The sequence below is a fragment of the Panulirus ornatus genome, chromosome 12, assembly GCF_036320965.1.
Source record: "Panulirus ornatus isolate Po-2019 chromosome 12, ASM3632096v1, whole genome shotgun sequence".
NCBI classification, from domain to species: Eukaryota; Metazoa; Arthropoda; class Malacostraca; order Decapoda; family Palinuridae; genus Panulirus; species Panulirus ornatus.
This window is the reverse complement of record NC_092235.1, coordinates 22,176,236-22,191,235: the sequence shown is the minus strand read 5'-3', so window position 1 is coordinate 22,191,235 and position 15,000 is coordinate 22,176,236. Positions and strand designations below refer to the sequence as shown.

The 15,000-nt window shown below is 42.5% G+C and overlaps 1 protein-coding gene across 4 annotated transcripts in view; it reads right to left on the bottom strand.

The window, feature by feature from the left end:
- The window catches only part of LOC139751846 (QRFP-like peptide receptor), a 166,707-nt gene that overhangs the window by 69,075 nt on the left and 82,632 nt on the right, over positions 1-15,000 (bottom strand). For all 4 annotated transcript variants that reach the window (XM_071667475.1, XM_071667478.1, XM_071667477.1 and 1 more), the window contains one exon: positions 1,823-1,913. In XM_071667475.1, coding sequence (XP_071523576.1) covers positions 1,823-1,913 — 91 coding nt within the window. The remainder of the gene's footprint in view (positions 1-1,822; positions 1,914-15,000) is intronic.

The window sequence follows — 15,000 nt, the reverse complement described above, 5'->3', positions numbered from 1 at the left end:
ACCAAGTCCTGTACGTGCGTATATACCAAGTCCTGTACGTGCGTATATACCAAGTCCTGTACGTGCGTATAAACCAAGTCCAGTAGGTGCGTATATACCAAGTCCTGTACGTGCGTATATACCAAGTCTTGTACGTGCGTATATACCAAGTCCTGTACGTGCGTATATACCAAGTCTTGTACGTGCGTATAAACCAAGTCCAGTGGGTGCGTATATACCAAGTCTTGTACGTGCGTATATACCAAGTCCTGTACGTGCGTATATACCAAGTCTTGCACGTGCGTTTATACCAAGTCCTGTACGTGCGTATAAACCAAGTCCAGTGGGTGCGTACATACCAAGTCCAGTGGGTGCGTATATACCAAGTCTTGTAGGTGCGTATATACCAAGTCTTGTAGGTGCGTATATACCAAGTCTTGTAGGCGCGTATATACCAAGTCTTGTACGTGCATATATACCAAGTCTTGTACGTGCGTGATATGTTCATCGTACACGAACGTCCTTATTACATGTTCAACGCACACGAATGTCATCTACACGCGTTCAACGTACACGAACGTCCTTGATGCATGTTCAACGTACACGAACGTCCTTGATGCATGTTCAACGTACACGAACGTCCTTGATGCATGTTCAACGTACACGAACGTCCTTGATGCATGTTCAACGTACACGAACGTCCTTGATGCATGTTCAACGTACACGAACGTCCTTGATGCATGTTCAACGTACACGAACGTCCTTGATGCATGTTCAACGTACACGAACGTCCTTGATGCATGTTCAACGTACATGAAAGTCCTTGATGCATGTTCAACATATAAGAACGTCCTTGATACATGTTCAATGCACACGAATGTCATTTACACATGCACAACGTACACGAACGTCCTTGATGCGTGTTCAACGCACACGAACGTCCTTGCTACATGTTCAACGCACACGAACAACCTTGATACCATGTTCAACGCCAACACGAGAGCTCATATTGTACGTGTTCAAAACCGCATCCGGGTTCACGTTTCACAAGTGGTGGTGGGGGGGGGGGTGGCGTGGCGTGAGGGGCGTCACTTTTCACAAAGGGGGTGGGCGTGGTTGGGGGCGTGGGCGTGCCAGCTTGCAAGTGGGAGGGACTAGGGGGTGTTCCCCCCCCCCCCCCCCCCGGTGATATTTTGAAATACATGACATGATGCTTAGAGGCATGGAGGAGGGGGGGGGGAGGGAAGGAGGAGAAGGAAGGGGGAGGAGGAGAGGGAGGAAGAAGAGGAGGAGGAGGAAGAGAAGTAAAACATGTATTTAGATGCAATGAGGGGAGGGGAAGAGGAAGAAGAAGGGAGAGAAGAGGAAGAGGAGAAGGAGGAGGAGGAAGGAGAACAGAAAGAAGAAGAGAGGGAGGAGGAGGATGAAGAGGAGGATAATGACGAGTAGGAGGAGGAGGAAGAAGAGGAGGAGGAAGAGGATGAGGAAGAAGAAGAGGAGGAGGAAGAAGAGGAGGAGGAGGAGGAGGAGGATGAGTAGGAGGAGGAAGAAGAGGAGCAGGAGGAAGAGGAGGAATAAGAGGAGGAGAGGGAGATGGTGAGGAGGTGAGGGTGAGGGTGTGGAGGTGAGGGTGAGTAGGAGGAGGAAGAGGTGAGGGTGAGAAGGGTGAGAGTGAGGAGCTGAGGAGGAGGAGGAGGTGAGGAGGGTGAGGAGGAGGAGGTGAGAGTGAGGAGCTGAGGAGGAGGAGGTGAGGGTGAGGAGGGTGAGGAGGAGAGGGTGAGGGAGGTAAGGAGGTGAGGGTGAGGGAGGTGAGGAGGTGAGGGAGAGGTGTGTACATACCAACCTTGACTGGGACGCAGACGAGGATGAGGAGGAGGTCGGCCGAGGCGAGCGAGGCCAGGAACACATTGGTGGTGCTCTTCATACCATTGTACCTGTGTGTGAACACGGTCATGGGGTGGTTACTGGGGAGAAGACAAGAACGGCAGGGGTGGTTACTGCACCCTGAGGGGGTGGTTAGTGCACCCTACGCCCCTCTAACAGGAGCAGGGTAAGGTGCACGAACACAAAACAGCAAACATGACCTCAATGTTACACGAACTCGCCTCACACGCACTCACACCACTCGGGGAGGAGCGCTCATGTATGTATGTCGTGTGAGTGCGTTGTGAGGCAGTCTTGATACATACACACACACACACACACACACACACTCGCACACAGACAGACAGGCAGACAGACACACACTCGCACACAGACAGACAGGCAGACAGACACACACTCGCACACAGACAGACAGATAAACAGACACACACACACACACACACACTCGCACATAGAAACAGACACACACTCGCACACAGACACACACACACACTCGCACACAGACACAGACACACACACTCGCACAGACACACTTGCATACAGACATACACTCGCACACAGACAGACACACAGACACACTGGCAGCCGTAGCTAACCATACACAGAGAGATATACATATATGCTTCCATGGAGATTCTCCCTGGCGGTGGGTTCGAACCCGTGAATAACTGATGAGCGGGTCGAGCACGCACTCCAGACCATGATCAAAATTCAAATTCTATTACGTCTAAATGACACGCCGGGGGTTGAGAACTTTGCATATTCGGGCATGACCCATTTATCCAAACATCTCTTTATATAGTCATGTGTTTTTGTGTTTTCTCCCCCTTTATCCCTCCCTCTCTCTCTCTCTCTCTCTCTCTCTCTCTCTCTCTCTCTCTCTCTCTCTCTCTCTCTCTCCCCCTACCTTTCTTTATCATAAATGATAATCGAATTATTTGATAAAGGTGTGTGTGTGTGTGTGTGTGTGTGTGTGTGTGTGTGTGTGTGTGTGTGTGTGTGTGTGTGTGTGTGTGATCCTCCTACCATTAGTCCCCCCCCCCCCCTTAATACGAGAAAAAGTTAACATTTTCATTTTAACATTCAATCCCCTCCCCCCCCCCTCACCCACGCCCGTGTTAATTAGACCAGTGACTGGCAGTACAACAGCACAATTCAAACTGCTATATTATTCTCTAGCTTTTGTTAACAGTAGAATAAATAAATAAAAAAATAAATAAATAAATAAATAAAACATATATAGCATTTACTCAAGTCCTTGAGGCGACTCATGGCTGTAATTCTTTATATATATATATATATATATATATATATATATATATATATATATATATATATATATATATATATTGGAAAGGATCACAATTTTGCGCGTGATCAAGATATTCCTGTGAGTCCACAGGGAAAATGAAACACGGTAAGTTCCCAAGTGCACTTTCGTGTAATAATCACATCATATATATATATATATATATATATATATATATATATATATATATATATATATATATATATATATATATAAATATACATATATATACATATATAATACACCATCTCTCCTTTCTGACGAAATTTATTTCTCCCATGAAAACCCGTCCCCTCCCCTCTGCCAAACACGGCCATAATGATGATGACCGATTTAACAATCGTTGATCCTTAAAGTCGCTGTTAACGAGCCAGGAGGTGAATGCAAATATGGGTGACCTGATGGTGTTTCACCTCCTCCCCCCCAATTAATCCCTCGTATATACGCTGGTCATTAAGGAAGCGATCGCTCGACCTGGAAATGATAAACATGAATATTACACCGATTTTCATTTGTTTCTTTCTTTCTTTCGTTGGACATTGTTATGATTCACACACACACACACACACACACACACACACACACACACACACAAATGTGCGAAGCAAGTGTGTTTGTGTGTGTGTGTGTGTGTGTGTGTGTGTGTGTGTGTGTGGACAGTTTTTCTTCAGTTTCCTGGCGTTACCTCGCTGACGCGGGAAACGGCGATCCCGTGATCCCGTAAAATAGATCAAATAAAACAAACACAAATAATATTCAGTGTCAACTGATATCATTCGTTCTGTCTTTGACAAGTTAATACGTACAATCGCATCTCGTTTTCTTTCTAGTCCTTCATGACAATATTTAAAGGCCTGACTAAAGTCGTTTTCTTTCGAAGTGTACGAAACGTTTTGAGGCAAAAAAGAATAAAAAAAAAAGGCCCGTGTACGAATACTTCAAAGAGGATATCTAAATATACACAAAGAGATCATGTGGAAAAATGGTATAGAAATCTAGGTCAATATTTGCTGAAAGATGATCACACAGCAACGCTACCATTACGATAATAAAAGATTAAGGTATATACATTCATATATACATATTTCTCCTGGGAGATTAAAAAAAAAAAATAATCGAATGCTGGCAAGATTTCTTTCCCATACGTCATGGAGTGAAAAAACCCGCTCTGACTGGTCGATTCTCATGACGTCAGAGCACGACGTAAAGGTCGAGCACCGCTCTAATTGGCGGGATCGAGTGACGACATCGCCACGAGTCGCTCCGATTGGTTCCCTCGCAAACTAAATCAACATGGCGTGCCATCAGACCCAACCAAACACAGATCCCTCTCTTCGAACCCTGCCAAGACCTGACCTATATTATTCACGACTTCCATCCAGTAATTAAAATGATATTAACCTAATGTCAATGAAAAAATCCGCCATGATACGGTAATCCCCAATGTCAAATGATACCGAAGGGCTACAGGGTGTCAAATGCAATCATATATCGTATTTCGGTTTGAATTTTTCATCGTCCATCAACGAACGCGCCAGTTCTGGTTACGTCGACCCCGATATAGCATATAAAAAAATGATATAACATTACCTGATATAAGACAGGTGACGTATATATTATACCGGTGATATATCTCTCAATGAAGAAATAATAAGGCGTTTCAACATAGCCATATTTCACAAACATGGCTTATTTTTACTTTGAATTAACCACATGAGGAATGTCTTGGTCTCTCATGGTTTCCAGTCCTCAAACAAGTTTCCAGTCCTCGAATACCAAGTTTCCAGAAACACCAAGTTTCAAGTCCACAAACACCAAGTTTCCAGTCCTCGAACACCAAGTTTCCAGTCCTCAAACACCAAGTTTCCAGTCCTCAAACACCAAGTTTCCAGTCCTCAAACACCAAGTTTCCAGTCCTCATACACCAAGTTTCCAGTCCTCAAACACCAAGTTTCCAGTCCTCAAACACCAAGTTTCCAGTCCTCAAACACCAGGTTTCCAGTCCACAAACAGCAAGTTTCCAGTCCTCAAACACCAAGTTTCCAGTCCTCAAACACCAAGTTTCCAGTCCTCAAACACCAAATTTCCAGTCCTCAAACACCAAGTTTCCAGTCCACAAACACCAAGTTTCCAGTCCTCAAACACCAAGTTTCCAGTCCTCAAACACCAGGTTTCCAGTCCACAAACAGCAAGTTTCCAGTCCTCAAACACCAAGTTTCCAGTCCTCAAACACCAAGTTTCCAGTCCTCAAACACCAAATTTCCAGTCCTCAAACACCAAGTTTCCAGTCCACAAACACCAAGTTTCCAGTCCTGAAACACCAAGTTTCCAGTCCACAAACACCAGGTTTCCAGTCCACAAACAGCTGGGGGAGTTGTGATCTTACCAGGTCGCTTCCAGTAGAGAAAAAAAACAGATGTGTATTTCTGGACCTGACCTTTTGTGTACAATCTTCCAGCAGGTGTTGTGGCGCGGTGGAAAAAAGAAAACCTTAGCATAGGGAATGTTGTACAAGTCCTAATCTCCATCCAGGGACTAGGACTGGATCCTTCATAACCCGGATTTATAACAACCAATAACACAGGCGTTTCACAACACATACTTAATCATTATCAGGGTTGTTAATTGCCTATACACGAACGAGGGTTGAGTTACAACCTTCAAGGCATATAGCAGTACATTCATATATATAGTTAAACACAATGCTAGCGATAACATTTCCACACGCCTCTCAAAAAAAAACCTTTTGGCTGGCCATGATCAAGACGTGGCCAAACCATATTTAGTAAGAATATTCACAACGGCGAAAGACTTTCTACAAATAAATAAATAAATAAATGAATAACATGCTAATAGCCAGCACCTCGTTAATATGACTCATTGCCCACCACCTTCACGATGCAAAAAGGTTCCTTGATATATATATATATATATATATATATATATATATATATATATATACCAAATGGCGTCCTAGCTTCGTCTCTTCGATGTATATCAACTGACTGTTATATTTGTCTCTTGCGTCTTCCCTGATGATGTGATGATTACACGAAAGTGCACTTGGGAACTTATCGTGTTTCATTTTCCCCGTGGACTCATAGGAATATACTTGATCACGCGCAAAATTGTGATCCTTTCCAATATATATATATATATATATATATATATATATATATATATATATATATATATATATATAGACACATAATCAACGGACATTATAACGGGGCAGAAGAATATCAACAACCCTCTCCTCCACCCCTCACACACACACACACACACACACACACAAACCAGGGTAAAACAGTCTACGGGATCTACCAACACACATTTCACTAACTCTCTCTCTCTCTCTCTCTGAGAACAGTACACGCTATATAGTCTATATAGTGGAGGTTCCAACCCCCCCCCTCTCTCTCTCTCTCCCTCTCACACACACACACACACACACACACACACACACACACAGTACACGCCATACAGTCTATAGTTTCAACTCTCTCTCTCTCTCTCTCTCTCTCTCTCTCTCTCTCTCTCTCTCTCTCTCTCTCTCTCTCTCTCTCTCCATTCCCTGGAAGGTACAAATAGGTAATTGCAAATGACGTGGGATGGGGTAACCCACGTGTGTCAAACCTTCCCTTTCCCCCCACACAGTACAAATGGGTAATTACTTGCTGAACGCGTAGCGAGGCAGGACGAAAAAGAAAAAAAAAATGGGGTGCGTGGAGGGCAGTAAAGAACACAATGAAAACGGGGTGCGATGGACAGGCGTTGCTGGAACGAGGCGATAAATGTTCCAGGTGTGAAGAATTCCGTTTGTGGCGCTGTCACCAAAAGATGGGGATCAGAGAGAGAGAGAGAGAGAGAGAGAGAGAGAGAGAGAGAGAGAGAGGGGGGGGGAAGGGGGGGGCTTACACTCGTGGGCTGGCTCCCCATTTCTTGTAATTTGCAATTACCTATTTGTGCCTTACAGGGAATGGGGCAAGATAGAGAGATAGATAGATAGATAGATAGATAGATAGATAGATAGATAGATAGATAGAGAGAGAGAGAGAGAGAGAGAGAGAGAGAGAGAGAGAGAGAGAGAGAGAGAGGGAGTGTCTTCTTACACTCGTGGGCTCCCCATTTCTTGGAAGAAATGGGCCCCCACCCCCCCATTCTCTATCCCATCCACACACTCTACCTATCATGGCCTTTAACCAAACACCCCACTTCAACGCCCCCCTCCCCCCCGCCCCCCCCGGGCCCCTAACAACCCATTCATTAACCCACACACACACGCTAAATTCTTTAACCCCATTCACACAATAACAGAGACAAAACACGAATCACTCGTCAAATAACCCAGGCACCAGATGCCACGCCCGTCCAAACACAAACCCCATGACACACATCGCTAAAATTCCAAAATTCTACAAAAAGAAAATCTCTCTCGCTAAAATATTAGCAACACACACACACACACACAAAATTCAATGTCCTACAATATCATCAAACGACATTGTATTATTCTCTTGTGTGTGAACAATCACAAGGGAAAAGAAATTTATGATTTGCAGTCGGGGAGGGGGTCAGTGTGTGTGTCAGGCACGCCCGGTTATAAAATCCCGGTCCACATCCAACCCAGGTGTTATTCACTGTCCCGACGCGGCTGGGCGATAAATGGGTACCTGGTTTAAGGTGACGAGTGTGTGTGTGTGTGTGTGTGTGTGTTATGTATGTATGTACACACAAAGACATGGTGTGTATATATATATATATATATATATATATATATATATATATATATATATATATATATATATATATATCTTTCATATTATTCGCCATTTCCCGCGTTAGCGAGGTAGCGTTAAGAACGGAGGAGTGAGCCTTAGAGGGTATATCCTCACTTGGCCCCCTTCTTTATTCCTTCTTTTGGAAAATTATAAACGGGAGAGGAGGATTTCCAGCCCCCACCCGCTCCCTCCCCTTTTAGTCGCCTTCTATGACACGCAGGGAATACGTGGGAAGTATTCTTTCTCCCCTCATCACCAGGGAATGTTTTTCGAAAGGTAATCTTGTAGACTAAAACTGGATACGACTTTAAAGGTTTTGAGGTGAAAAATTTACATACTCTAGTACCTGAAACTGAGAGACATGGGCTCGCTATGAGAAGCTGAGGGAGGGGGTGGTGTATCACACATCTGTCCACCATGGAGGAGAGAAGAGAGAGAAGTGACTTGAGATATATATACACATACACAGACAAACACATAGCCTTTCGAGTCTCTAGACCAGAGAGGTGATACCCATATGGGAATAAACCCACTCTATAAAGAGGCAGAAACACAGGAACTAAAAAAGAAAAAGGAAGAGCCATGTCGAAGACCGAACGCCCGAGACGAAGCTTCATGGAAAAGACACACAAAAAACAAGTACAGTGTCAACACAACGAGAGGCGGATGTCTGGAACTGATTAAATATGGAAATTTAATACCGGCAATGTAAATACAGTTTGAAAGAAAAGAAGAAAACGGGGGGCTACTTTGACTGGGTACAGAAAATATGAGTTGGGGAACACAAGGACAGACGACTGGGGGAGCGTATACGCAAATGAGAAATTGAACTCGCTCCCCCGTTCGACCCAAACAGGTAATTACAAATACATTACGTACAGATGGAGGAGGAGGAGCGGCTAGGGCTGGGTGTGGGTGGGGTTGTGAGGGGTGACTTCAGCTCCCTCCTCCTCCTCCTCCTCCTCTGGTAGAGGGGGAAATTCGGGCAAACAAATATACAGAAGACGAGGACAGAATGGGGAAACATTGAGGAAATATCGAGAGTGTGTGTGGAGAGAGAGAGAGAGAGAGAGAGAGAGAGAGAGAGAGAGAGAGAGAGGGAAGAGACAGACAGAGGAGAGGAGGCAAGAGCCTAGCAGTGTGTGTGTGTGTGTGTGTGTGTGTGGAGGACATAACTAAAGAGGCGGGAAGACCTGGGCTAATGGATAATTGAACGGGTGGGTTGACCCCGGAGGAGGATAGACCTAAACATCCCACAAGAAGCTCAGGTGGGGAAGGAGGGGGCAAGCAAAATATGAGGTCATTTCGATCGAGAATGTGTATACAATGATGCATTACGGTCTGTTTATGACTTTGATACAGATCTGTAATTCAAGTGGGGGAAAAAAAACGATTATAAACAACATTTTTTGGATGATATGAACTTGAGGAGATATAGAGAGATGTAAGTAAATACACCACAAAGCCCTAAGACCCGAGGGGGGGAAATTTTACACCACCGAGTTTATACGAGACACAAGACCACACCAGAGGGCCGGGTTGGCCCACAACAACGTTGTTGTCCGGAAAGAAAAATGATTCAACTTGACAATAAACATAAAAACAAAAAAAAATATATGATATTCTGCTGCGTATTTTTTCCACCATGGTCAGTGGAAAGGTGTTGAGACACACACAGTGTGCCGAACCTTTTTTTTTTTCTTTTTTAAATGCCGAACTTTTTTTTTTAATGCCGAACCTTTTTTTTTTTAAATGCCGAACCCTTTTTTTAATGCCGAACTTTTTTTTTTTAAAAAGCCGAGCCTTTTTTTTCTTTAAATGCCGAACCCTTTTTTTTTCATAAATGCCGAACTTTTTTTTTTTAATGCCGAGCCTTTTTTTTTTTTTATAAATGCCGAACCCCCATTTTTTTCAAATGCCGAACCTTTTTTTAAATGCCGAATCCCTTTTTTTTTTTTTAAATGCCGAATCCTTTTTTTTTTTTTAATTCCGAACTTTTTTCTTTAAATGCCGAACCTTTTTTTTAATGCCGATTTTTTCTTTTTAAATGCCGAACCTTTTTTTTTTAATGTACGCAAAAAAAAAAAAAAGACATGACAATGGATGTTCAGGGGGCACCCGAGCGGGACCAGAAATATGAAAACCTTATCGTTGGGATATTCAGAAACGGACGGGGAATACAAGGAGGATCCCTCTCCCAGCAGACAATCGCGGCGCACGAAATGGAAGCAGCAACATTTGAGCAGAAATAGACCAGGGGCCAAGAAAACACGACACCATCTTGAGATGCGTCTTCTGGATGCGCAGTCTGCACCTACCAGTGTGTGTGTGCGCACACACACTGGTCACGAACTGAGCAAAAAAAGAAATGAGGCAGTCGGTTAAAAAAAAAAAAAAAAAAGACGAAATTACCGGATTGGATGACCAGGTGGTTCCTGGGAGATACGAGGGTGAGGGAGGATTGACACAAGAGAGTGGGTGGTTGGAGAGATTCACACATCGAAGTGGAAGGGTAAGATGTCGTCCACAGTGGTGAACGCTATTCACAGTGGGGGGTGTGATGAAGTCGCAAGTGGGGTGCCTCAGGGGTTCTGTCTTGGATCCTACGCCGTTTCTGGGTCGCGTCGAAGGGAATTATCCACGAATTTTTGAAGAAAGTGGAAAAAAAAAAACACCCTGTCTTTTGAAACGTGCCAGGTCATACATACGTATTGGGAAAGACACGAGAAGGTAGGAGAGTTTCCAAAACTCCGACGTGCGAGGAAAGAAGCAGGTATCAAAACGGCCCACCTTCGAGTTTGCCGACGGCCACATAGTATCGCCCAGGACTGCGTGGTTTAGCAAGTGGTGCGTAGGGGGTGCAAACAAGCAGTTCAAGGGATTATAATGCCTATGACGGAGGTACTACACGTCTTCGAGGCAGGTCAGTGGAACCAAGCACTCACGTTAAGAGACAGTTTTCCAATCTCTAAACAATTCCCGTAGAGACAGACGTAACTGGGACGAAACATGAAATGACGTCATGATCAGCAATCATAACAACGTAGCTCATGAAAAGACGTCTCTTCGTTGTGTATATCAACTTGACTGTTATATTTCTCTCCCCTGATGATGTGATTATGACACGAAAGTGCACTTGGCAACTTATTGCGTTTCATTTTCCCTGTGGACTCGGGAAAACACACACACACACACACACACACACACATTTTATATATATATATATATATATATATATATATATATATATATATATATATATATATATATATACCACGCGACATCTATAGTGACTAATGGCATATCCTGTATGGAATTCGTATTTAGACGAATACACAGACGAGATGGAAAATTGGTTAGGGAAATATATATATATGTAGCTAAAAAAAATAATAATAGAAAAAGTGGCTGAATTGGTAGTCCTGGGTTATGGAAACTGTAAATACACTACCATTTACCATCTATATATAAAACTGGGAATTTCGATGGTTTACGAAATTCTACAAATTATTAAATTGAATGAGGAATTTTCTCGAAACCCTGGGACGCAGAGGGAACGAGAAATGTGAAGTGAAAGAAGTATAAACATTAAGGTACAGAAGTAAAGCCATGGTGAAGGATATATCTAACAATGGTACAAATGACAGCTGGAATTCATTTAATGAAAATGAATGTGTGTGTGTGTGTGTGTGTGTGTGTGTGTGTGTGTGTGTGTGTGTGTCAATTATATATATATATATATATATATATATATATATATATATATATATATATATATATATATATATATATATATATTCCTACGCGTCTACGGGGAAATGAAACACCTAAAGTTCCCAAGTGCACTTTCGTGTCATAATCACATCATGAGGGGAGACACAAGAAATACAACAGTCAAGTTGATATATACAACGAAGAGACGTAGCTACGTCTCTTCGTTGTATATCAACTTGACTGTTATTGCCCTCCCTCGACCAGTTTAAAACACGAAAACCGAGGATGCGTCTTTCGTGTGTGTGTGTGTGTGGAGAGAGAGAGAGAGAGAAAGGAAGGATCCGCTCTGTATATGTTAAGTCAGGTCGCTGGTCCGTACACACACACACACACACACACACACACACACACACACACACAATGATCAAAGGCTGTGCACGTAGATGACTTGCGACAATGGGCAATGCATAGCAAGTGTGTGTGTGTGTGTGTGTGTGTGTGTGTGTGTGTGTGTGTGTGTGTGTGTGAATAGAATTCTCTCTCTCTCTCTCTCTCTCTCTCTCTCTCTCTCTCTCTCTCTCTCTCTCTCTCTCTCTCTCGAAATCCTTATATCATCCTTCATATTCTCACAATTTTCTTTGTTATGTCTTGACGTATTTCATATATCCCGCCCACCCCCTCCTTCCTTCCTCGATCGCCGTTTCCCGTGTTTAGCGAGGTAGCGCTTACTTCATATACCCATACATTTTCCCTCCCCCAAAAGTTCTCGCCACGATAGAAAACGTCACATGAGGAGCAATATCTAGTGTTCAAATGAGATCCAATACGTTTGCTGAAGACCTTATTTGACACTCCCCCTTTTCCCCCCTTGCTCTCCACACCCCCATCACCCCCTTACCACCCATCACCCCCTTACCACCCATCACCCCCTTACCACGACGACAATCGCCAGGTCAAATGAGCGTTCAACTCGAGGGCTGGGCTGGGCTGGGCACGACAACACGCCACTCACAGCTCACAACACACGTCACTCACAGCTCACAACACGTCACTCACTGCTTACAACACACGTCACTCACAGCTCACAACACGTCACTCACTGCTTACAACACACGTCACTCACAGCTCACAACACGCCACTCACTGCTCACAACACGTCACTCGATGTTCAACGTCATTTACTGCTCACAACACGTCATTCAATGTTCAACACACGTCACTCACTGCTCACAACACGTCACTCACTGCTCACAACACGTCACTCACTGCTCACAACACGTCACTCACTGTTCAACGTCACTCACAGCTCACAACACGTCACTCACAGCTCACAACACGTCATTTGATTTCCTGTTCCCCGCCATTTTGTTACGAGAGCTTATTCGATCCTTATTTACGCGCCATTTCGTCAAGGGAGTTCATTTGACTCCCTCTTCCCCGAGCTATTTTGTTACGGGAGCTCATTTGACTCCTGTTTTACCCGTCATTTCTTATGGGAGCTCATTTGACACGTGTTTTACCCGCCATTTCTTATGGGAGCTCATTTGACTCCTGTTTTACCCGCCATTTCTGACGGGAGCTCATTTGACACCTGTTTTACCCGCCATTTTTGACGGGAGCTCATTTGATTCCTATTTACCCGCCATTTCTGACGGGAGCTCATTTGAGTCCTATTTACCCGCCATTTCTGACGGGAGCTCATTTGACACCTGTTTTACCCGCCATTTCTTACGGGAGCTCATTTGACTCCTGTTTTACCCGCCATTTCTTACCGGAGCTCATTTGACTCCCGTTTACCCGCCTTTTCTGACGGGAGCTCATTTGACTCCCGTTTACCCGCCTTTTCTGACGGGAGCTCATTTGACTACATTACCCCCGCCATTTCCTTCCGAAATACAATGCAAAAAAAATTCTTTTTTTATTTTTTTTGACTCAAACGAGCAACTTAGAGCGTCTTGAGCGCAACACTGGCCATTCTGCCAGTGACCTAATTCGAATCCCATGTTAATATTTCGAATCCCATGTTAATATTTTCGAATCCCATGTTAATATTTCGAATCCCATGTTAATATTTTGAATCCCATGTTAATATTTCGAATCCCATGTTAATATTTCGAATCCCATGTTAATATTTCGAATCCCATGTTAATATTTCGAATCCCATGTTAATATTTTGAATCCCATGTTAATATTTTGAATCCCATGTTAATATTTCGAATCCCATGTTAATATTTTGAATCCCATGTTAATATTCTGAATCCCATGTTAATATTTCGAATCCCATGTTAATATTTTGAATCCCATGTTAATATTTTGAATCCCATGTTAATATTTTGAATCCCATGTTAATATTTCGAATCCCATGTTAATATTTCGAATCCCATGTTAATATTTCGAATCCCATGTTAATATTTCGAATCCCATGTTAATATTTCGAATCCCATGTAAATATTTCGAATCCCATGTAAATATTTCGAATCCCATGTTAATATTTCGAATCCCATGTTAATATTTTGAATCCCATGTTAATATTTTGAATCCCATGTTAATATCTTGAATCCCATGTTAATATTTTGAATCCCATGTTAATATTTTGAATCCCATGTTAATATTTCGAATCCCATGTTAATATTTTGAATCCCATGTTAATATTTCGAATCCCATGTTAATATTTTGAATCCCATGTTAATATTTTGAATCCCATGTTAATATTTCGAATCCCATGTTAATATTTTGAATCCCATGTTAATATTTTCGAATCCCATGTTAATATTTTCGAATCCCATGTTAATATTTTGAATCCCATGTTAATATTTTGAATCCCATGTTAATATTTCGAATCCCATGTTAATATTTTGAATCCCATGTTAATATTTTGAATCCCATGTTAATATTTTCGAATCCCATGTTAATATTTTGAATCCCATGTTAATATTTTGAATCCCATGTTAATACTTTGAATCCCATGTTTATATTTTGAATCCCATGTTAATATTTTGAATCCCATGTTAATATTTTGAATCCCATGTTAATATCTTGAATCCCATGTTAATATTTTGAATCCCATGTTAATATTTTGAATCCCATGTTAATATTTCGAATCCCATGTTAATATTTTGAATCCCATGTTAATATTTCGAATCCCATGTTAATATTTTGAATCCCATGTTAATATTTTGAATCCCATGTTAATATTTCGAATCCCATGTTAATATTTTGAATCCCATGTTAATATTTTCGAATCCCATGTTAATATTTTGAATCCCATGTTAATATTTTGAATCCCATGTTAATACTTTGAATCCCATGTTTATATTTCGAATCCCATGTTAA